The sequence below is a fragment of the Ictalurus punctatus genome, chromosome 27, assembly GCF_001660625.3.
Source record: "Ictalurus punctatus breed USDA103 chromosome 27, Coco_2.0, whole genome shotgun sequence".
Taxonomy (NCBI): Eukaryota; Metazoa; Chordata; class Actinopteri; order Siluriformes; family Ictaluridae; genus Ictalurus; species Ictalurus punctatus.
Window position 1 is genome coordinate 5,917,368 of NC_030442.2, and position 24,445 is coordinate 5,941,812.

At 41.5% G+C, this 24,445-nt stretch overlaps 1 protein-coding gene across 5 annotated transcripts in view; it reads left to right on the top strand.

Annotated features, from left to right (window-relative positions):
* dgkza (diacylglycerol kinase, zeta a) overlaps window positions 1-24,445 on the top strand; it is a 177,340-nt gene that overhangs the window by 38,413 nt on the left and 114,482 nt on the right. Inside the window, exon 1 of one of the 5 annotated variants that reach the window (XM_053676610.1) lies at window positions 4,570-5,696. The exons of 3 other annotated variants lie outside the window; for them this stretch is intronic. In XM_053676610.1, the coding sequence (XP_053532585.1) occupies window positions 5,512-5,696 (185 nt within the window). In that variant the 5' untranslated portion in view covers window positions 4,570-5,511. Of the gene's footprint in view, window positions 1-4,569; window positions 5,697-24,445 lie in introns of those variants that run through there. One more of the 5 variants, XM_017458469.3, reaches the window with a different exon arrangement.

Below are 24,445 nucleotides of genomic sequence, written 5' to 3' on the forward strand. Positions count from 1 at the left end.
GGGGTGGAGCCCGACGTGCTCCGCCTCCAGGTTCACCAAGGTTGTGTTCCAAGGTGCTTTTTTTTTGCCCACCATGGTTGTAAAGAGCGATTTACAGTATTTGAATTATCGTAGCCTTTCAGTCAGCTCAAACCAGGCCGGGATTTCTGTCTCCTCGGCAAGGCGTTTCCCCCAGAACTTCCGCTAACTGGAGGTATTTTTGTTTTTCGCACAATTCTGTGTAAACTGAAAATATCAGGAAAATCAGCAGTTTCTCAAATCCTCAAACCAGCACTTTAACTGAAGTTCGTGATCTGTATCTGCATGATTTTATGCATCGTGCTCCTGCCACATGATCGGCCGCTTGCATAATCAGGACAACTGCATTAATATGCAGATGTACACAGTTTCCTATTAAAGTTGCCAGGGTGTGTGTTTGCATTTGGTGTAATGTGCCATTCTGTTTGTAATTTGATGTTTACGTTTACCTTTCCAGCGTTTGGCAGACACCCTTATCCAGAGCGACTTACAATGGTCTCATTTATACAGGGTTAAGGGCCTAGCTCAAAAGGTCCAGCAGTGACAGCTTGTCAGGGCTGATCTGATCTGATCTTCCACCTCGTTTTTTTTTCTTCTATCAACCAGTGAAACTAAATGACTGTGCTGTGGTATAGTACACTATGATGTACAGTTGTTAGTGGTTTTTTTTTTTTTTTTGTTGCTGACAAAGCCTTGTTAGAAGAGAAGTGCATTTTGAAATGAACTGATGTGCTGTGTGGTTGTATAGAGAGAAAATATGGAGACTTTTGAAGAAGTGAAGTATGACTAATTCTTGCTAGCAATTGGTAAAAAAAAACAAACAAAATAAATTTGTTTACAAAATAATTTTTTAAAATTATATTCAGGATATCAGCATTGCTAAGTGTAATTACATTTATGCACACAGGGGGGAGCAGCAAATCAAAATATCCTGACTATGAAGTGTGTGTGTGTGTGTGTGTGTGTGTGTGTGTGTGTGTGATTGTACTAAAGGCTCAGAATCTTAAGGCACGACATGCTTGTGACTCCTACATAATATTCAACTTCCTCTATTCTCTGTACAGCTGCACTGTGCCCTGGCTTGTCGTTCTCAGTCACTGTGCAGCTGTCGAGATAAATAAATATTCTGTGTTTGAGTCACTAGAAGTAAGAAATGACAAATGGCAGTGCATTATGGGTAATGTATGCACGCTCATGGCCAGTTAGGCGATTGCACATGAAATCTTAAACGGCTGCCATGCGAGTGAGAACACTATCTAGACATAAAGTCCACCGTCTGTGTTTTCAGTCGAGGATGGCGAGCCTCGCAGGTCAGGAGCGGGTCACCATTAGAACCATCTTCACACTGAGGTGAGCTCTGGCAACAAAGATAGCTGGAAACAATGTGCGGTCTGCGGTCAAACCGTAATTGTGCTGCCGACATCACTTCCTTCCTGTACAGGAAATGAGTAGTGAGCCTCTATAGGAGTGAAGAAAAAGGCTTCACTGTAGTGTGGTGAGAATGTGTTGGCGTGTCACAAGCTCGCAATCACACATCATGAAAAAAACAACACGGGGAAACATGTAAACATGTGTTTGTGTAAATTAAATTGTCTGTTCTGAACATACAGGGGAATAAGTGTGGGCCAGTTACCTCTGCTATTGTGTGTGTGTGTGTGTGTGTGTGTGTGTGTGTGTATATAATGTGTGTGTTTGTGTATGTATGTATAACGTATGTATGTGTGTATATATCTGTATAACGTGTGTGTATATATGTGTGTGTGTGTGTGTGTGTGTGTGTGTGTATATAAAATATGCAGCTAACCACACACACACAAGGGGTTACAGTAATTAATAATGTAGTCCACTAGTCTCTAGGTCTTAAAGCAAAGATGATTTGTGGCTTGTTTTGAAATGATGCTCCCCATAACTGCTCCACAGGCTACAGATAAAATGTCCAGCTTCAGTGCTTCAAGGCTGCACTGTTCCACTGCACTGTTCAAGTTGAAAATAAATAGATCAGTGCAGTAACGTGCAAAATTATAAACATGTGTATGAGATATTAAACTATTTTAAAATGCTTAACCACGTTAAAAGTGCTAGAAAAAGTATAATGGTCCATTAGAACAACTTTCATAATCAAGATTCAAATACATTCTGAAATTGCCAAATAACCTCAAATTCCACTGGGGAGCGTTTTAGGAGCCGGACTTTCGAGCGTGGTGAACATGCCACTGCTGAGTGATGGACACGGCTAACTGCGCACCTCAATGTCTCAATGGTCGTCTGCTTGTGGAATCGAGATTGTTGTTTCTGTGCAATGTTGACCACAGAGTTTCAGTAGGGTTCAAATCTGGAGATTTGATTTTGTGTCAGTTTCACCATCCATCCATTTTTCTGTACCTCTTATCCTACATGGGATCGCAGGGAAGCCTGCAGCGTATCCCAGAGGACTCGGGGCACAAGGTGGGGGACCCGCTGGACAGGGTGTCTGGGGGTGAAGTCAGAACTTCCTGGCAGAGGCTGAAAACATACTGGCCATCATGGGGGCTTGGCGGTTAAGGCTCTGGGCTACTGAACGGACGGTCGGGGGTTCAAACCCCGGCACTGCCAAGCTGCCACTGTTGGGACTTGAGCAAGGCCCTTAACCCTCTCTGCTCCAGGGGCGCTGTATCATGACTGACCCTGCACTCTGACCTCAGCTTCCTAACTTGCTGGGGTATGTGAAGAGAAAAGAATTTCACTGTGCGTATGTATATGTGACCAAGCAGTTGTGTTGAACGTTGAACCCCCGTGGTAATGGACGAGAGAAGGTTTTTCACATATAAACTCTCATTTCCTAATCCTAATGAGAGATTGTTTTTGTAAGAAAAACAGTAGACAAATATCTTCTATTTAGTGGAAAATTGTAATTATTGTTTGCAATGTTTTTTTGTTTGTTTTTGTTTTTTTATTTTATTATTAAAAAAAAGTTTATTAAATCAGCTTTATTACAGTTTTTGAAGGGTAGCCAGTTTCTGGAGCACTGTATTTGCTGTTGGAGCGTTAAACTGATAAATAATCATATTCCAAATATTTGCATGGGATGGATCTTCCAGCTTGGTGTAAAAACGCGAATGTCTCTGAGCTTCTCCTCAGACTGTTTTCTGTAGTGTCTGCGTCACTACTGTTTTTTTTGGCTGTGGTCTGACCAGTAGAGCGCTCCCCACTAGTCTATGCCACCGCTAACACACACTGCTTAAGCCTGGTTTATGCATATTTTGTGCTGATTTTGCTGTTTGCAGGTGAAAATCATGAGATAATACTTTGGCTGTGAATTGAGATCATCAGTCAGCCTATTTAGTGCCACAGCAACCAACTGGCTAACAAAACAACTTCTGCTAAGGCACACTTTTAAAGGCCACCAATAAGAGGGTGGCTTTTGATGACGCAGAATGAAATGTTTGTGATTGAGGAAGTTATCAGTTCTATTACTGCCTTGCTCACAGTAATTAATGTTGTTTTCAGCCTTCAAGCCTGGCCAGTCCATGTTTTACACTGACAGCAGAACGTAGTACTTTCCACTTAATTCAATGTCCTGAATATAGTCAAATCTATCTAGTATTGCCAATTATAGATTATTGAGCGTTTGCCTAGACTTACCAAAAAAAAAAAAAAAAAAATTTTTTTAAATGTGTTTAAAATCGATAAGTGTAGTCTTATAATAGGAGATACTAGATACATTTGACTTTATTCAAGATATTTTCACTTACTAAGAAGCAATTGTTTTTCTGTTCCCTCCAAATCAGCCAAGGCAGCTGTGTACATTCATGTTTTGTTTGAAATTTAATCTTGCTGCTTAAATTTATACCAGAGTAAAAAAAAAGTCTAATGTAGCTAATATGATAGAAAACCATCCATCCATCTTCTGTACTGCTTATTCTTCACAAGGTTGCTGGGAACCTGAAGCTTATCCCAGGGGCAGGAGGCAGGGGGACACCCTGAACGGGCACAGCCCATCACAGGGCACAATCGCACACCCGTCCACACACTATGGACAATTCAGAAATGCCAATCAGCCTACAACTAGGGATGGGCGATATGCGCTTAAAACTATATCACGATATTTCTTGGCATTTATTGTGATAACTCTATCAGTGATATAAATTTAACACCGTGCCCACTGTTTTTGGCTACAAGTGATGGCTACAAGGCAGAGGAAACCCTGAACGGAGTGCCAACCCATCGCAGGGCACAATCAGACACACGGTCACACACCCACTCACACACTGTGGACCATTTAGAGATGTAACGCATGTCTTTGGACTGGGGGAGGAAACAGGAGTACCCGGAGAAACCCCCTAAGCACGGAGAGCACGAACCCCTGACCCCGAGGTGCAAGGCGTGCTTGAACCGCTAAGCTTTAAACGATGTTGTTAAGCTAGGATTAAAAAGTGACTCGGCTAAAATATAAAATGACTGTTTCTTCCATAATCTTTTAACAGAATGCAGCGACTTTTGCCTTCTTAATTATAAAAATAGCCAGTTATTTCACGCTATTTTTAATGATCCAAGCAAATCTCAATCGATGGCACCAAAGTTCAGACTATTATTATTTTACCGCAGAGAAAGCTGGTCTCTCACTGTTACACTGTACAGTTCATTTGTATAGATTACAGAAAGTCATACGGCAATTTGATTCAATCCAGACTTCCCCTTTCATTAGAACTCCTTAAAGCTCACACACAGCTATTGCTCAGTCCAATGCAGCTTTTTAATCATTAAAACGATAGAGGTGAAACTGGGTCAGTAGAGTGAAAGACACACAGGGAGAGGAAGATATAATATCAGTCAGGCATGTGTGAGGGCAGCTGCATGTGGGGTCCTTTGTGTGTTTCTTTTCTTCTGAGCTTGACACTTCCTGGTCTGGTGCAGTGTCTCTGAACAGCCGGCTGTGAGAGAGAGCGAGCGAGCGAGCGAGTGAGTGAGTGAGCGAGTGAGTGAGAGAGGAGGAGAGGGAGAGGAGGAAGGACTGAAAGCATGTGTGATCTTGCGAGTGTGTATATATGCGTGTATATGTGTGTGTAGAGCAGCAGAGTTCAGCAGAAACTCACACCGGTGCTGTAGATGAGAGAAGGAAGAAGATAGAAAGAGGAGGTGTAGAGAAGGAGTTCTTTCCAGACGGTTTATGACCCCTTGCTTAAGCTCGACTTGCAACAAGTTCTTGCTGCAGAAGAGCAGAAAAAGGGCTAAAGAGTAAGAGAGAGGCTGGGACAGGACGACATGGGACAGAAGAGGACAGCAGGAATGCCGGAGTCTGCTTGTGGGATTAACTTTGCCAACGGTGGAGTGGGAAAGTGACAATTACAGAGCTACAGGCGCGTCTTCAGTCACTCCGTCTGTCACTCCTTCCTTTGTTTGCTCCTTGCTTCCTTCCTTCGGCTGGTTTTTGGAGAGGTGGTGCAGCATGGTGCCGCATAACGTGTTTATCATTCCTGCCATGAACACTCCGCATTGGACACCGCAGTTTGAGTGATGGCTGACGCTGAGGGGGCGGGGCTAAAAGAAGGGTTCGAGGTTGCGAACTCGCCGGCCTCCACCTCAGCATCCTCTTCTACCTCTGACCTGCCCTGCACTGCACCCCCCGAGGAAGAGCGGCATGCTGGAGGTCGTCGCCATAGCAGCAGGAGCTTCACAGGCTTGAGGTTGTTTGGAAGGAGGTGAGTGTGGAGCTAAAAGGAGAGATGGTGTGTGTGTGTGTGTGTGTGTGTGAGAAGGGAAGTTTAGATTGGCATACAGTAGAGGATAGATAGATAGATGGTGAGAGAGATGCACATTCATACGTCACAATAACATTCACCTTCATTTACGAAGGTCAGCTTGTGAAGATTGCACCGATGTGATTGGAACAGAAGCACACATGGCTCCTTATAAACACAAGCAGGCTGGAGCGGTGCTCTTGTGGACTCGGATGGAGGGAAGGGGTGGATATGATTATATGAGTGAGAAATATACTTTTCTGAGCATATCATGCAAATCACTTAAAGTATCCGGTAGTAACAGATTGGATATTAATCTTAATAAATTTTAGTCTTGGGTCATTTGTTTGTTTGTTTGTGTGTGTGCATAAACTGTGCACACGTTGCCTAAGATTGCAAACTCACCCCCAGGAAACTCGGAGCAAATGTTACTTTTACATTTTCCGGTGTATGATTATGAGCTCTCTAATTCCAGTCCTGTGAGCAGAGAGTCTCTATCCTTTCCTTTCTTCTCTCAGTCATTCAGTTAGGCCGTATCTTTCCGTCTTCACTTTGTAAAGTGGTTCTAAAGTGGTTCAAATTTAGTAGGAAATACATTTTGTTTTAAGGTTCTACACAGATCCTTTAACCACCCTTCACAAACTGAAGAACCCATAGAGGATTTATTATTATTATTATTATTATTATTATTATCATTATTATTATTATTTGTAAAGAGTTATTACATTTGATTTTAAAAAAAAAAGTCGTTCACCATTACTCACCTCCTCTCAGGTCAAATGAGAGCACTCTGGAGCAGAACCACACTGTATTCACAAATCAGCTAATCCAACTGAACCTGAACACACACACACTGCTCAGAATAAACACAGCGCTGGGTGGAACTGTACACTTTACTGTAGCTAAAGGCAACTCACCAGCTGAATATGTCCTGAAAAAAGCTGGGTGAGTGTAGACGGTAAAAACGCATGGCTCGCGATTGCCCAGTGATTTTCAGGAGAAAAGCCTCCGGTTCCTGTTCTTGTCCGGCAGCAGGGGAACCCGACGTGGTTTGCTGTGTAGCCCATCCACCTCAAGGTTCTGCATGTTGTAGGGTATGAGATGTTTTTCTGCTCAGTACTGATGTAAAGAGTGGGTATATGAGTTATTGTAGCCTTCCTTGTCGGGTTGAACTAGTCTGGCCATGATCCTGTGACCCCTTTATTTATTGATTGATTGATTGATTGATTGATTGATTCCACCATTCTGTGTAAACTATTGTTGGAGGTTCGAATCCCACCTCCGCCCTGTGTGTTTGTGAATGTTCTCTCTGTGCGTCGGGTTTTTCCTCCAGGTACTCCGGCTTTCTCCCCGAGTCCAAAGACAGGCAGTGTAAGTAGGGATGAGCGATATCTTATCGTTTGCGATATACCGGTCGAAAGTCTTCACGTGATAATAATGATAAAGCCTAGTTGATGATGTATTTGTGTGTGACGGTCTGCGACCCATTCGCAGCTCACATTCAGAGAGAAAACGAGTACGGCAGAAGGTGGATGTGAAGCTGAGGAGTTCATCGCTAAAGGAGGAGCTACCGTACCTCTACAATCTGGAACTGGTTTACTTACAGAAAATCAGTTTTATTTTTGGATCAATGTTTGTGTTTCGGAGGCTCTCAAGATCGCAGCTATCACTTGTAGCTAAAAACAGTGGTGCACGCTGCTATATTTCTATCGTCACTGATATCGTTTTCGCCATAGATACCAGAAAATATTGTGATATAGTTAAGTCCCTAGTTGTTGGCTTATTGGCATTTCTGAATTGTCCGTAGTGTGTGAATGGGTGTGCGATTGTGCCCGTTCAGGGTTTCCCCCTGCCTCCTGCCCCTGGGATAAGCTCCAGGCTCCCTGTGACCCTGTGCAGGATAAGCGGTAGAGGAAATGATTGGTTGGATGGATGTAGATGTATATATGATATACTCTGGGCTTTTATGTGGTTTGCATGGTTCGGTGGGACATGTGGTAAATCTGTGTGTGAGGCAGCTCAGATCTGATTATTTTGGCATATCTGCTTTGTGCAGGAATGATTTCTCAAGTCTCACGCCGAGCTTTTTCCAGCACGGTGCGTGGATTTCTGAATAATCAAACGAAGTTTCGTCCTTATTCATGCTGGAGATTCTGTTTCATTTGCATCATGTGGTGTGCATCAGAAATTTGCAAAAAGAAACCTAGCATGCAGACAGGTGAGGGAAGGAGAGTACCCGAGCTTCTCCTTTCCTCGTTTCAAACTTCTGGGTTTTTTCTTCCACTTTTGTTTGTGCTGATGGCGTTCAGTACTGGGTTGCACCTGTGTAAAACATAATGTACATGCATGTCTCCATCTTGATAGCTGCTTAAGTAACTAACCTTCAGTCTGAATAAAGCAAAACGATTGAATGAACCGTCTATCTGATTGAAGGAAGTCCATTTAATAACCTGTTTAATCGAAGGATAAGAGGCATGTCAGCCTTTCTGTCAGATTACATTCACTACGGGGGAACATGGAGCTTGCATCACAGATTTGAATATGTTAGAAATATTTGAGGTGAGGTGAATGCGCACCAAACTAATATTTCAAGGCAGCTATGGGATACAGTTTGACCTCAGTGAAGGATTTGAAAATCGCCAGACGTTCTGTAAGAATGCAGAACATGCACACAGGAGAAAAAGGGGGGAAACTTTGATCAAACCTAGATTCCTTGTGCAGTTATTGCCAGACAGTAGGGGTAGTTAGTAGTAGTAACAGTAGTAGTAGTAGTTGTAATAGTAGAAGTAATAGTAGGAGTAGCAGTAGGAGTAGCAGTAGGAGTAGCAGTAGGAGTAGCAGTAGGAGTAATAGTAGGAGTAATAGTAGGAGTAGTGGGAGGAGTAGTAGGAGTAATAGTAGCAGTAGGAGTAGCAGTAGGAGTAATAGTAGGAGTAATAGTAGGAGTAGTGGGAGGAGTAGTAGGAGTAATTGTAGTAGGAGTAATAGTATTAGTAATAGTAGTAGTATTAGGAGTAATAGTAATAATAGTAGTCGGAGTAATAGTAGTAATAGTAATAATAGTAGTCGGAGTAATAGTAGATACGTTTTAAAATGTATCCGGATCAGACTGAGCCTTCGTCAAAGACAAAAAATGAGACTAAAGTCAGATTTTACAAGGACTGGATCTTGGCTGCTGCTTGTTTCCATTAAGAGCGTTACTTCAGTAATGTTGAGGAGTTAATAAACCGAACCATTCACCAGTTTCATTGCTTGTGTGGGTCTGTGCTTTTGTGTTGACCGTGCTGACATGCCACACCTGAACCCAGCTTTGCATGTGTACAACAGAAACACGGCATAGGAGGAACACTATACATGTAATACAAGCTGTGTGTGTGTGTGTGTGTGAGAGAGAGAGAGACAGAGACAGAGAGAATGAGAATGTCCTAACCAGTAACTTCGAAAGGTTCCATAAGACAGTAGGAAATGAGGCTCTGTCACAAGTCACACTTCACACAGACGAACACCCTCGCACACACACGCACACACATGCATGCACGGATACACACTCCTGCACACGTGCGCACAGCCCAAGACTAGAACTACAAATACACCCTCTGTGAAATGTGGCCAGATGGGAGTTTGTTCGTTTCCGGTGTGTCTGTATGAGGACAAGTCTTGTGAACAGCCCAAAGAGTCTTTCCTTTCCTTCTTTCAGGCGTTCAGTCAGACTGTCTCTTGATGTCTGCATCGCTCTCATTTATGCTTAAATTGAATTACTCTCTCTCTCTCTCTCTCTGTGTGTGTGTGTGTGTGTGTGTGTGTGTGTGTGTGTGTGTGTGTGTGTGTGTGTGTGTGTTTCTCATCAGCTTCCTTTCCTCCAGAGCAGAAAAAGGCAGATGTAAAGTTCAACTATGTGTGTGTCCCCATAGAGATAGGGATATCTGTCAGCTTTGACCTTATTGGGACCTTTGGCTCGTCCCCACCAGAAAAATCACCTTTAGCTTTAATTAAAAAAAAAAAAAAATCCTCCTGGTTACTGAGTTTAGGGTTAAGGTTAGGGTTAGATTGAGGTGTAGTATAGCGTTAATTAGCTGTGTGTGTGTAGACACTGTAGCGATGCTAATACACAGTTCATACGTCTACATCTGTTCAGTATCATGTTTCATGAGCTCTCAGGGGTGTGTGTTCCTCACGCCTTCCTTTCTCACCACACACACCTGCCTAGTCTCGCTGTTGACGGATGGTGCAAGAGAACAACCCCTCCACACACACACACACACACACACTTCATCTGACATTACAGACCATTCGTTCAGTCACATCATAACAACTGATAATGTCTGAATTACATCTCCATAAGCACCGAATATTCCTTAAACATTCAACAGATTACAGAGTAGATAAGTTCGTCAGAAAATGCGCATCACCTCACATCAAAGTTTAATTCACCCAGCGTTAGCATACACCATAGGCTACCGAGTGAATAAAGCTTCAGTGTAACATGAGCCTGTAACGTAGCCCCACATCTTCTATTACAGCAGCAACATCTTTCTAAATCATGGAACTTCCAAGGTTTACATTAACATGCGTACAATAAATATATTAATTATATTAATGTTAGAATTTCTCTATTAACAGATTTATAGATATATAGATAAACAGATCAAAAACACATGTAATTGTTGCTATGGTGAAGTTTTTGGGAGGAGTCTCCGGTGTCAGCAGTGTGATTTGAAGTTTTTCGACATGGGACCAATTCTTAAAGATGGAGATTTCTTGATTTCAAGCTGAGAGAAGAAAAAGAGAGCAAGAGGGGAAAAAGAAGCTAATGTTAATGTTCCACAACATTAAACATAACTTTAAACAAATGGCCTTTAATGAATCAAAAATTTACAGATTTACAATTCACTACGGAACGTGCTGTCTGAGGGAAAATAATCAAGGTCAGGGTTGTACAGTAACTTTGCTCCTGTCCCGAAGCTTTATTCCTTATTTAACCAAATCTGTCCAGTTCCAGTACAGGCTTACTAACATCAACAAGGCGAAACCACAGCTGCAAATCAATCTCCCAGTCCTTCAGGAAAAGCCCAGTTCTCGCAATGTCCTGGAAAGGAATAAAACATCTCGGAACACAGGACATGACTAATTTATCGTGCGTTTGTAATATGGGATCTTCTAAAACGTTTCTGTAAAAATTACACGAGCATTTACTTCAGATTCGTTCGAGGTTACGTTCCGTTTGACTCGAGAGTAACAACGAAAAATGCAACTGTAGAAATTAATTATTTTAAAACTTCTTCATAAACATGCAAATATGTTCTCATCAAATCCCTCAATCTCTTATTTCCATTTCCTCCTGTGTTCACGCACATCCTGTCAGAACGAGCCTTGAACGAGTACGAGGTTGGCGTAGATCTTTCACTTGTCTATTTCCATGAGCGTGAGACCAGGGTGAAGTGAAGGTATAATGTGTTTCAGATTGTGTTGCTATCAAATGTAAGGGCATGGCTTGGGAGAGAAGAGGGAGCGGAAGGATGGATAACACGCTCCTGCACCATCATTAGCATTTCTACTTTTAGTCCTGCTTTGACTATATCTCCATCTACGCCACACCCCAGGGGAGGAAGGTATCGGCTTTAGAGTCTTGTCTCCTCTCGAGCTTTCTTCCCCAAGTCAGCTGAGAGAGGTTCTTTTTCTTTCCATTTCATTCTCTTTATTGCATTGAAGGCATTTTGAAAGGTTATACAAATTAAATTGAGAGATTGACATCTAAGTGGTGAAGTGATATGTGTCATTGTGGCACCCACTAGGGTTTCTCTGCTTCCTGTGTGCCACAACTCCGTGTGTGTGTGTGTGTGTGCGCAGATGCTGATGGAGTGTTTGCATTGTCTGACAGGTTGTTTGTTGGTCTCATTAATGGATGCATGATGGCCCTGACCTGAGAACAGCTCAGGTGAGACTGAAAGAAAGAGGATGTGCCAAGTAAATTTAATTATTCAGTTCCACAAAGCTGTGTGTGTGTGTGTGTGTGTGTGTGTGTGTGTGGTTAAGCAGGGGAGATCAGTGTCTCTGTTGAAAGACTCCATGCTGTGGTTGGACACTGTGATAATTAGGCCCATCACACAGACGTCTCCACTGGCTGGATGAAATCCCCATCGTCTTTAGATCAGGGCTTTTTACTTCTTTTAATCAGAGCGGAACAGTTTGCTTCCCGTTAAATTGGAGCTCTCGGTCTAACCACTGAGCCACAGTTACTTAGGCCCTGTTTACACTAGTGCGTTTTCGTTTTTTAAAATGAAAACGATCCGCATCCACACTGGCGTTTCCGCTGTGTTTCAGAAACGATCTCCGTCCACGATACACGACCGAAAACGCGTCACATGACCATTCATGCATACTGGGCATGTGCATACAAGTGTAAACAGGAAGTTGGTTGCTAGTCCAAACCAGCGTTCCATGTAGGACTTACACCGCTTGAAATGAGATTTGTTTGCCTATTTCTCTAATCATAGCTCGCCTCTTGCGCATGTAGCAGCTGCAATATTATAAAATACTGAATTTACTGCACAGTGGCTGCTAAGAATGACAACAAAGCCAGCAAAACTTGTGGATCAGTCTCCGTGTGGTTGTGTATACGATCAAGGTAGCGTAATGGTCATATGGTAGGTGTTTGACGAATCAGGGAAGGATACACAGTGATCCAGAAGACCCAAGTCTTAGTTTCGGTCTGTTTACACTGAAACACGAGCCCGGAGTTTTCAAACTAAAACTGGGTCTTCGGTGTTTCCAAAAGTCTCCGTTTTGGAGGGTGGAAAACGCCGGAGTAGTGTAGACAACAGGCGTAACCGTAGCAACAATTATGCGTTTTAAAATGAAAATGCAGCAGTGTAAACAGGGCCTCAGTGTAGTCTAGAGCTGGAATATGTGACCGCATAACATCATGGTGGATATTGTGATGCATTACCACACAGTCAGAGTAAAATGTATCACATAACAGTACAATATATTTTGTACATAGGATATATTTTCACCGTTTTCACTGTTGTTTTTGTCTCACAACTGTTTTGCTGGTACGTCACGTCACCTATGGTATACAGTTGGGTACATAAGTATTTGGACAGAGTCCCTCCATTTTCGCAGGCTCAAAAGAAATTGGAAAATTGACTGATAAGCAGTTTCATGGCCAGGTGTGACCCGTTTCCTCGTTATTTCATGACCGATTAATTAGATAAAAGGTCTGGACTTGATCCCAAGTGTTGAATTTGCATTTGGTAGCTGTTCATGTGTCTCTCAATTAGAGCTGCAACACCTACTTGATAAAATTGATAATAAGCGATTATGAAAATCATTGTCAAGGAATCTCATTATGGATGAGTTGGTCTGCGCGCAGCACGGGGGAGATTTACTCATCACGTTACGTCTGTTAAAGTAAATACTAAAGTTGTGTCCCAAATGAAGTACTGTACACTTACACTATGCACTCGGCACTACCGTCTAGTGTGTGGAATTTAGAAAGGTAATATCTCAAATACAACACTAGCGTTTTTTTTTAATTTTTTTTTTTACTAAACGGAAGTATAAACCACGACGGTGCATGACATCATATGCACGCTAGCATTAGCATGGACAATGACTTTCTTCCGTTTACTTTGTCAGCTTTACCTTTTATACAACATGACCTCAGTCTCCATCAGATGGAAACAAAATCGTCACGTGACTGAGGAAGAAAGTGTGTAACCTCCTCTAAGGCAGGGTAGCATTTTAAACATGTGGAAATCAAACTGATGCACAAGGACAAACTTAGCATAATATCCAAAATGCTCCACTGTGTGTAAGGGGCAGGGGAAACTGGTGCAAGCTGTTTATTATAACGGAAGTGACGTGTTAGTAACGAGGCCGCGTTGCTGATCACGCGCGGTATAGACGTGATGATAGTGTCGCGCGAGTTAGATCTGTAATGTCTTATTAAAACACTATGATCAAAAGTAAACACAAGTTAAATAATATTCTTAAAGACAGTGAGTAACAGAAACCACAAGCTGCAGTGAAAGTGTGTTTTTATTATTCATGTAGGACTGTAGTTTAATTCAGTGCTTTTTGTGCATCCATAAGCATAATGCATAAATACTATAAAATAAGTTTTATATATATGGGGGAGAGAGAGAGAGAGAGATCACTTCCGTATATATGTTATATATTCGTGTGTGTATTGGGTTCTTTTCTGTTTTGGACAAACAGTTTATATTATAACACTCAGTTTGTGGATTTTATTTTAAGAAACAAAAAAAGGTACTGAAAGCTTGCCCTGCCCCCACCGATTAATCCAGAAAAAATGACCGGCCAACTATTCGATTACGAAAATAATTGTTAGTTGCAGCCCTCCCCTCAATGTGCGTCCCAAATAGGTGTCGATGCAAATGCAAGGAGGCCATCATTAGACTGAAAAAACAAAATGGGCCTATCAGAGAGAGAGAGCAGAAACTTTAGGAGTGGCCAAATCAGCAATTTGGTACATATTAAAAAGAAGGACCGCACTGATGAGCTCAGCAACAACAAAAGGCCTGGAAGACCACAGAAGACAACTAAAGTCGATGGATGCAGAATTCATTCCTTGGTGAAGAAAAACCCCTTTCGCAACATCTAGCCTAGTCAAGAACACTCTGGAGGAGGTAGGGGTATCATTTGTCAAAGTCTACAATCAAGAGAAGCCTTCATGAATGTAAATATGTCAAGATGCAAACCAAACACTCAAGAACAGAATTAGACTTTGCTAGAAATCATCTAAAAAAAAGAAACAAGATTCTTTGAACAAATGAAACCAAGATGACCCTGTACCAGAATGATGGGAAGAGAAGAATAGGAAGCAAGGTGAAGGAGAGGAAGGGCTCATGATCCAAAGCATGCCACATCATATGGCAAACATGGTGGAGGGAGTGTTATGGCATGGGCATGTTTGGCTGCCAATGGAAGCGCGTCACTGGTGTTTATTGATGTGACTGATGATAGAAATAGCAGGATGGATTCTGAAGTGTATAGAGCTATACTTTCTGCTCAGATTCAGTCAAATGTTGCAAAACGGATAGGAGGGTGCTTCACATTAGAGATGAATAATGAGCCAAAACATACCAGCCCAAGATCTTCTTAAAGTAAAGAAATGGAATGTTTTTAAATGGCAAAGTCAGTCACCTGACCTCGACCCAATTGAGCATGTTTTTCACTTTAAAGCTCATCATGATAGTTGTGTCGTATCACTCACTCCTGTTTGCGGCCTTTTATTTCAGTCATCATAAATCAGTAGAAAAATATGGCCCTCCAGAAATATTGGCTCCCATGAAATCGAGCAAAAGCAAGTGATATTTTTGCGCTTAAACATAGCGGCAAAACACACCAAGAACAGTCTTTGTACTATCCACTGGTTTCAAAATGATCAGCAGCTTCTTACAGTTAATATTTTGTGACTTTCCCTGGAGAGAATGAACACCACTGGCGTTCTTCCTGTAATGTCTTAACAAGATTGGAGGATCTTAGTCCTCTTCTTCAAGCAGAAGATTTTAAGCTCTTTTAGATTCACAGGTTTGTGCTTATGGTCTTCAAATCAGACCACAGGTTTACAGTGGGGCTTAAATCTGGAGACAGACATGGTCATTGATTTTTGTGTTTCTTTAACCGTTTCTGTATCTTGTTGATGGCTCTCTCCACCTATTCAAATCTGAACCTCAAGCAGGTTCCTGGCTGAAATATTCTGCCACATGACCACCCTAAAGCATCAGTGATCCACCACTATATTTTACAGTGGCTAATCAGGTGCTTTTCCTTGTATACAGTCCACTTTTTCGCCCAGCTTGCTCATGGTGCGCATCACTTAAAAGTTTGATTTCAGTTACATCTGCCGATTTTTTTAGAGAAATCAGTTTTCAGGTATGTCCCTGCTGTATCGCAGCTCGAGTCTGTATACAACTTAACCACGTGTTTCACTGCTTGAATGTAGGGATAACTGACAAGTAGAAATAAATACTGACTTTTCACTTTTCAATGTTAATTCCTTGTTAATGTTTCTCACCATTATTTGCACAAGTCAGCAGTTATCAGACAGTTAATATACAAATTTCTTGTTTTTTCCCCCCCTAATATTCAAATCAAAATGCAATTACTTTTTTCTGCCTCTAACATTAACATATTTTTACTACATCAACATGCATGTATGGTTGAGGGGGAAGCTAATATTTACATGTTATGTTAACCCCCAACTAAAGATGTACTGTCCAGTCCTGTTTCTCTTGGTTAGGTATGAAAATGCATTCTGATTTTGATTTCACTTTGTTTTTAAGACTGCAGGGACAGTCAGAGTGATGTCAGAGTGATGAAGTCATTGCAGGTCTTCAGATGGAGAGAACACTACAGTCACCACCACAGCTGCATCCACCAAAACCACATCAAAACACAAAGCGTCAAAACTCACATGCTCACCTACAGTCGACCCCCAGATGATCCATGCAGAAACTAAACATTGCTTCCTAATTGTTCTGTGTGTCTCTCAGTCACATATTCACACAGGCTTCCTTTCTCCTTTTGGCTGGGAGTTCGTCGACCCGAGACCTGATCGCTTCAGCCTCTCGGTGCTCGGTTTATTTACTTTACCTGCTGCAACACTGCAGTCACTTCTGTTTGTAGTTCACGTAAATAAAGCATGAACTCGCTGTACCAGGAAGAGTGATGATCTTATTCATTTATTTACTGAGTGTGCATTGATGTTTACATTTCCTGCCTGGGTAATGTAGAAAATGATATGAGAGAGATTTTTTTTCTTTTATGGTTCCATTAATGTATCAGTTTTACATATTGACATTTTAAAAACACCCTCAGACCCCTCGATCCCCCCCCCCACCCCAAACCATCTAAAATAAATCCAGTTTTATACTAATTTCACATTAAATAAATCCATAAGGAAAGCTCATAGTCCAGTTTAAAGACTCTTCAGTGCCACTGATGTCCATTTTCCGAGTCTGTATGTTCTGTGTGGTGAGAACACTCTTAGATTGTCATGTCTTGTGGCGTTTTATGCTGATTTAGCGGATTTCGCCTTTCCTGGGACGTAGCTGCAAAGTGAGATGTTCCTTTTTGCTTTTGTGTGTTCTAAAAAGCAGCTCATCTGTGCTGTGGTGTTCAGATCTTCAGGCTGCTGGTTCATCTGATTCAATTTCTCCATCCTCCTGTAGTACCTGTGCTGCACTTTGCTCCTTCACGCTCGTGCATCATAACAACATTCCCTAATTTGGGTTTTTTGGTTTTTGCAGCGTTCATTGTCTCCTTGCTTTCAGTTGTCAGCTTTGCTGTAGTGTCCTGTGCTTTAGCAGAGTTAGTCAGTGCCTGTGGGTTCTCCTTCGGCTGTTGTATGGGGTCAGGATCATCCTCTGTGCAGACATTCGGGACAGGGGCAGTGCTAGCGCGATCACCTGTAGCGGCATCGGGTTTAGCGCTAACAATGTCTTCACCGTGAGTTGAGTTCAGGTCAGAGTTAGCATCGGTTAGCAGTGTTCGCATCAGTGCAGGTGTTGGTGTGGTTCCTGAGTGCAGTGTTTGTTTCAGTGCTGCTGTTGTGTTCATCACTGACCTCTTTCAGGTCTTTTAGCTAACACATCTCTCAACATTAACAGCAAACCATCCTTCCTTGTAATGTATAGTATCTCACAAAAGCGAGTACACCCCTCACATTTTTGTAAATATTTGATTATATCTTTTAATGTGACAACACTGAAGAAATGACACTTTGCTACAGTGTAAAGTAGTGAGTGTACAGCTTGTGTAACAGTGTAAATTTGCTGTCCCCTCAAAATAACTCAACACACAGCCATTAATGTCTAAACCGCTGGCAACAAAAGTGAGTACACCCCTAAGTGAAAATGTCCAAATTGGGCCAAAGTGTCAATATTTTGTGTGGCCACCATTATTTTCCAGCACTGCCTTAACCCTCTTGGGCATGGAGTTCACCAGAGCTTCACAGGTTGCCACTGAAGTACTCTTCCACTCCTCCATGACGACATCACAGAGCTGGTGGATGTTAGAGACCTTGTGCTCCTCTACCTTCCGTTTGAGGATGCCCCACAGATGCTCAGTAGGGTTTAGGTCTGGAGACATGCTTGGCCAGTCAATCACCTTCACCCTCAGCTTCTTTAGCAAGGCAGTGTTCGTCTTGGAGGTGTGTTTGAGGTCGTGATCATTCTGGAATACTGCATACGCATCATGCTCTGCTTCAGTATGTCACAGTACATGTTGGCATTCATGATTCCCTCAATGAATAGCTGTATGAATGCTGCCAGCATTGCTGCAGAGGTTGAAGGGGTGGGGGGTCAGCCTGTCAGTGCTCAGACCATACACCGCACACTGCATCAAATTGGTCTGCGTGGCTGTCGTCCCAGAAGGAAGCCTCTTCTAAAGATGATGCACAAGAAAGAGCGCAAACAGTTTGCTGAAGACAAGCAGACTAAGGACATGGATTACTGGAACCATGTCCTGTGGTCTGATGAGATCAAGATAAACTTATTTGGCTCAGATGGTGTCAAGCGTGTGTGGGGCAACCAGGTGAGGAGTACAAAGACAAGTGTGTCTTGCCTACAGTCAAGCATGGTGGTGGGAGTGTCATGGTCTGGGGCTGCATGAGTGCTGCCAGCACTGGGGAGCTACAGTTCATTGAGGGAACCATGAATGCCAACATGTACTGTGACATACTGAAGCAGAGAATGAACCCCTCCCTTCGGAGACTGGGCCGCAGGGCAGTATTTCAGCATGATAACGACCCCAAACACACCTCCAAGACGACCACTGCCTTGCTAAAGAAGATGAGGGTGAAGGTGATGGGCTAAACCCTATTGAGCATCTGTGGGGCATCCTCAAACGGAAGGTGGAGGAGCACAAGTTCTCTATCCACCAGCTCTGTGATGTCATCATGGAGGAGTGGAAGAGGACTCCAGTGGCAGCCTGTGAAGCTCTGGTGAACTCCATGCCCAAGAGGGTTAAGGCAGTGCTGGAAAATAATGGTGGCCACACAAAATATTGACACTTTGGGCCCAATTTGGACATTTTCCCTTAGGGGTGTACTCACTTTTGTTGCCAGCGGTTTAGACATTAATGTCTGTGTGTTGAGTTATTTTGAGGGGACGGCAAATTTACACTGTTACACAAGCTGTACACTCACTACTTTACATTGAAAGTGTCATTTCTTCAGCCTTGTCACATGAAAAGATATAATCAAATATTTACAAAAATGTGAGGGGTGTACTCACTTTTGTGAGATACTGTATCTTTTGGAAAAAATTTTTGTTAGAACAGACATCACGTCTATGTTTTTAGTATTAGAGTATTGCTATCATGAACACATCAGTGTTGTCATTACTGTCTCTGCCTGTAAAACTTTAATAGTCTGAGGCTTGACCTGCTTAGAGTTGCACATAGACCATGTGGTCGTACGCTTTTTGAACATAAACTTTTTATTTATTTCTTAATTTATTTATTTAATAAAACCTCCCATTCCAGATATAGTCCCCAGTTATAATAACCTCCACTCTTCTGGGAAGGCTTTCCATTCGATTTTGAAGCATGGCTGTGGGGATTTGTCCATTCAGCTACATGAGTATTAGTGAAGTCAGGTGTTGATGTCGGGTGAGGAGGCCTGGCATGCAGTTGGTGTTCCCAGTTCATCCTATAGATGTTCAGTGGGGTTGAGGTCAGGGTTCTGTGCAGGCCAGTCGAGTTCCTTCCACTCCAACCTTGACTTAATTGAGCTCGCTTTGTGCACAGGGGCAGTGTTATGCTGGAACAGGTTTGAGCCTCTTCAATTTCAAGGAAGATTGTATTGGGAAGAACCACTGTGATGGGCAGGTGTCCACAAACATTTGGCCATATAGTGTATGTCTCCATGTTAGAAGACTGCGTTAGTATTGAATTGATCGTTATGGGGCACTGCTCCAGTATGTTGCTATGGTAGCCCAATCCTGCGCATCTTGGTGTAAATGACTGGCACCTGCTATCTGGGTTATCCATTCTTCCATAACACTGGTGTGTGTGTGTGTGTGTGTGTGTTTCGGTGTGTATCTGTGGTTATGTAAGGATCAAATTCACTCCAGTTAATTAGCATGTCTGTTCTTAGCTGGGATTGATCACGTTGTGGAAGTTGCTCTTTGCTGCAGATACAGAAACGTCTGCTCTCAGATTAGCAGTAGATGACATCATCAGGATTTCACCTTTTCACAGGATTTCAACTCTGTTCACACATAACAAACTGCTATTCACGACTGCTATACTGGATACTGTATTAGCTGATTTTATTGACCATTGCCCAAGTCTTAGGCACATGTATACAGTGCCGAAGCACTATACAATTACCAAAGACACAACGTTTAAAACAAATCATGGTGCCTTAGACTTGTTCATCCACACCTTCTTGTTCTTCGATATCATTCTAGATCAGGTGACGAAATATCTCCAGCAAGGTGCCTTGGAGAAATGTTATACTCTCTGAACATTCATGTGGAGAAACATAGTATTTCTGATTCATGCAGCTTGTTGCATCATGTCAAGGTAGTGAAACACCTGAAACTACAGTAGAGGTGTGGGTGGGACTGTGTTTAATCCCACCCCTCCCCCACTCTGAAGGAATTCAGACTAATCCTCCCCTCTCCTACAGAACATTTGAACAGTCCCACTCATAGTTCATTTTTTTTTGTCTGTCATTTTCTAATTAATGTAGTTGAATCTATTTCCCAAATTTAAAAAAATGAAGACCCAGACCAAGATAATGCATTTAATGATGAACAATGAATGTACACAGTTAATGCATCCACTGCACCGCATCCAACACCATCACCAGGTTATCCCAGGCTTCTTTATCCCATGAACATTATATTTGTCTACCAGCTCCCATGTTCTTTTATCGGGCTCCAAACGCACACCTCCAAACTGAACCATGACTCTGTTCCAGTACACGAAGGAACCGCTTCCACTTCTGCTTACCCATTAGCCTTGGAGGACAAATGGCATGCACTTACTCAGACATTGTTTGTTGTAAATGGAACACATGTATTATGTTTTGTGATGAATGTAGTGTTTGGACAGGATAAGATTTCCAGATATATGGATGTATTGTGAAGTAAGACTGCCAGTGGATATGTGTAGTAATTATGAATGATTTGTACAGGAAAATCTTTCCCTGTAGAAATTTGAGATGGTGGTGGCTTTGATTGTAAGAAAGGTGTTATTTAAATGGAACTTATTATTATTATTATTATTATTATTAGTAGTAGTTGTAGTATTATTATTTGCAATGTAAACAAGGTTGTGAAACCATGTAAACAGCATATTTAACTGCTTGTTGTAGGACTTTTAGCTGTGTGGGTTGGCAATAATTGGTTACATGCTGGTATATAGGCCTTAACTCTGCTAGAAACACAATAAATTACTTACAACACCAGACTAGACAGCTTGTCTGCGTTCGATTGTTGTTCATTTCAAACCTGGCCAATACTTGGTTTCAGTTTGGCTTCAGCAAGAGATGATCTGCTGCATTACATTAAAACTCATTAACCTCCAGGTACTATGAAAAAGAAATCCCCTAAACTTGGAATTCCTACTCGGAAAATCTGGTCGGTCTCCTCAACCCAGAATTCACCAAGTGATGTCAAATAAACATGGCCACTCACAGACTCGGCGTTAAATCAAGTAGCACTTATGCACTTCTAATATTACTTCCTGATGATTAACTAATTTTATGCATTTCATTTGTAATTATAATTATTCTCTTAATGATTGTGGACATAGGAAGGGTGCACTTATTTGTTGGTTTACTTTTTGAAAGTGACTTCATATTGAAACCTGTTATTTATTTGTTTGTTTGTTTGTTTGTTTGTTTGTTTGTTTATTTATTGTCATCTGAGGTAATTTGTGTGTTTTTATGAAAGTTGGTGAAGACCGCACAATTGCATCAGGCCCTGATACCGCAAAACATAGAATTGAAGGAGGGTGTACTTTCTTTTTCCCATGACTGTATGCTAGTATTTTCTTTAGCTTAATCAACATAGATGTTATCTGCTTGTTCAATATATAACGCTGACTATACAGTACACTAATATACATCACTCATCCCAGATAGCCGACCAGCTGCTTGTTAAAAAAGACGAACATGGAGGCTTCACAGTTAAACTCTTAAACAAAAACACTTGCACTGTAAATACAATAAAGTATAAAGTGTAAATATGTTGTTGTTTTTAAAATATGTAAACATTCACAGTTCCAAAAATAAAACATCAAATTCCAGTATATGCCATTTGTTACAGGATCTCGTATCCGACACGTTTTCTCCAATATGCAGTCCACCAGTTTTTTTCCTGGTGTCGGCCCGATCCCAATACTGGGTATCTTTAACTTTTTGTGAAACCTAATATTTAATATTTGCAGACAAGGAAACAGTCTTTTAAAAATACTGACGTGATTGATTCAGACTGGGCTAAAATCACAGAAACACAACGGTAATAATTACATCACCCGAAATACAAGCTGACCATGGGATCCTAAACATTTGAATGTGATTTTGTTTTTTCCTGTTTGTTTGCCTTTGAACATATTACAAAAATGTTATGAACTGAATTGAAATAATGAGAACCTGATACACCTAGTGTGCATCTCCTCCCATTACTTTTGGAACACTTCACACTCCACTCTTAAACCAGACGACTATCAGCCATCTGCTACTGGAACAGCTTCATCAGTGCTAATCAACACACACACACACACACACACACACACACACACACACACACACACACACACACACACACACACACACAGGGGTGAGGGGTGGGGAATGGGGGTTAATTGATTGGTTGGGAAAAGATGAAAATCGCACAAACTAAATTTTCTTGGGGAAAGACAAATTCAGACAGTGGCGACATGAACAACTCCTGATACGCACAACACGACGTGGAGTGTAAATCTCATAGATGGACTGAAAACAATGACAATTGACATTCTAATGGACATAATGATGTTAAACCAAAGGCGATAAAAATGTAAATCCACTACTGAGTTCTTTCACATACTTTTTAGCTCCTCTCCATGTTCTTCAGTATAATTCAGGTTTATTTATATAGTGCTTTTACCAACGGACATTCTCAAAGCAGCTTTATAGAGCTCCAGGTGTAGATGTAGATTTAGATCCCTAATGAGCAAGTTAGAGGTGGCGGCAGTAAGGAAAAAGACTCAAAAGGGAACTTCTCTGCTCCATGACCCTTAATAATGCGATAAGTTGTTCCTCTTCTACAATTGTATAGTATATAGACAAACAGCACTGCGTTAACACAACAGGTCCTTTTATGATTACAGCAGTAAGGTTTTAGCTTCGAGTTTAAAGTATCGGGTCATTCTTCGGCAAAAACTGTTTCGGGTGTGGAGTGATATGGACAAAATCTAATAATTAAATTTCTTGTAACGATATTCATCATGATACATTACGTTTTCTCTAAAATTGATGAAATGATTACTTATGAAAACATTTTATAGGTTTTCTTTCATGCAGGTTGTCAAGACTGGACTGTGGCACAAATTACTTTCCTTTTCTGTCAGTTAATATTTTCTGGTCAGTGTCTCATAACCAAACCACTTCCAAATGACAGAAGTACCTCCTTTTTTAGGTACAAGTTCCTCATCTTTTAGTTGAGCTGATGCCTGTTCTGTGTCAGTGTTGAGGGGAGTTTTGCTTTGTGTCACATTCCACCATGCTTCTTTTATTTTTAACACCACACCACTAGTGTATGTGTGTGTATGTATGTAGATATTTTTCTATCTTCCTACAATATTAATCGCCATATTGCACAGCCCTAGGTGCAGTCTTCACTAGGGCCATCCACAAAAACAGAGTGATTCACATGAAGTACAGGAAACTTGAAGCAGAATTGAAGCAGGCTGTTCCACAGCTGCAGGGATTTGTAGGAACAAGCAAACTTTAGGCTTCATTATTCTAGGTACTAATAAAGAGCCAGCACCTTTTGATTGAAGCAGGTGTGGTGGATCATAATAGACCAAAAGGTCACTCTGATACCGTGGTGTGAGACCTTTCAGTGGTTTGTACGTAATTAGAATGATTTTATAATCAGTGAGATTTGCTTTCGTCTCTTCTCCTTTAGCAGTGTGTTTGTGGAATCTACTTTATACAGCATGCTTCTTTGACTTGACGAATAACGGGTAAATTACTGTTAAAAAGTCATGTGAAATATACGCGATTGGCAATTTATTTTCATGATTAGCTTTTCTCTGTTGGATGTATATTTGGTGTTGGGTTTGATATTTTGTATGTATCAGTCAAACCACTCAGTCATTTCCCACTCACTTTTCTACAAATAATCATTTCACGCATAGTCACACACATTTCTTTGTTTATGTTTATATTCCTCTTAAAAAAAATTATTGTTCGTATTTATAATGTACATATTCATCCTTCGTGTGTACGTGGTGCCCTGCGATGATCTGGCTGCCCAGTCAGGGTGTATTCCCTCCTCACACTCACCTGACCAGTGCTTACCAAAGGTCTTCACTAGATCTTTACCCATCTGTCTCAGTGTACATGCATATCTTTCCATTTCCTATTGCTTTTTTCATACTGTTCACATTTACATCATCAGCTCTGTGTATTACCCTGTATCTATCTTTCCATTCTATTTATCTGCTTCTGCACTTTCTTTTCA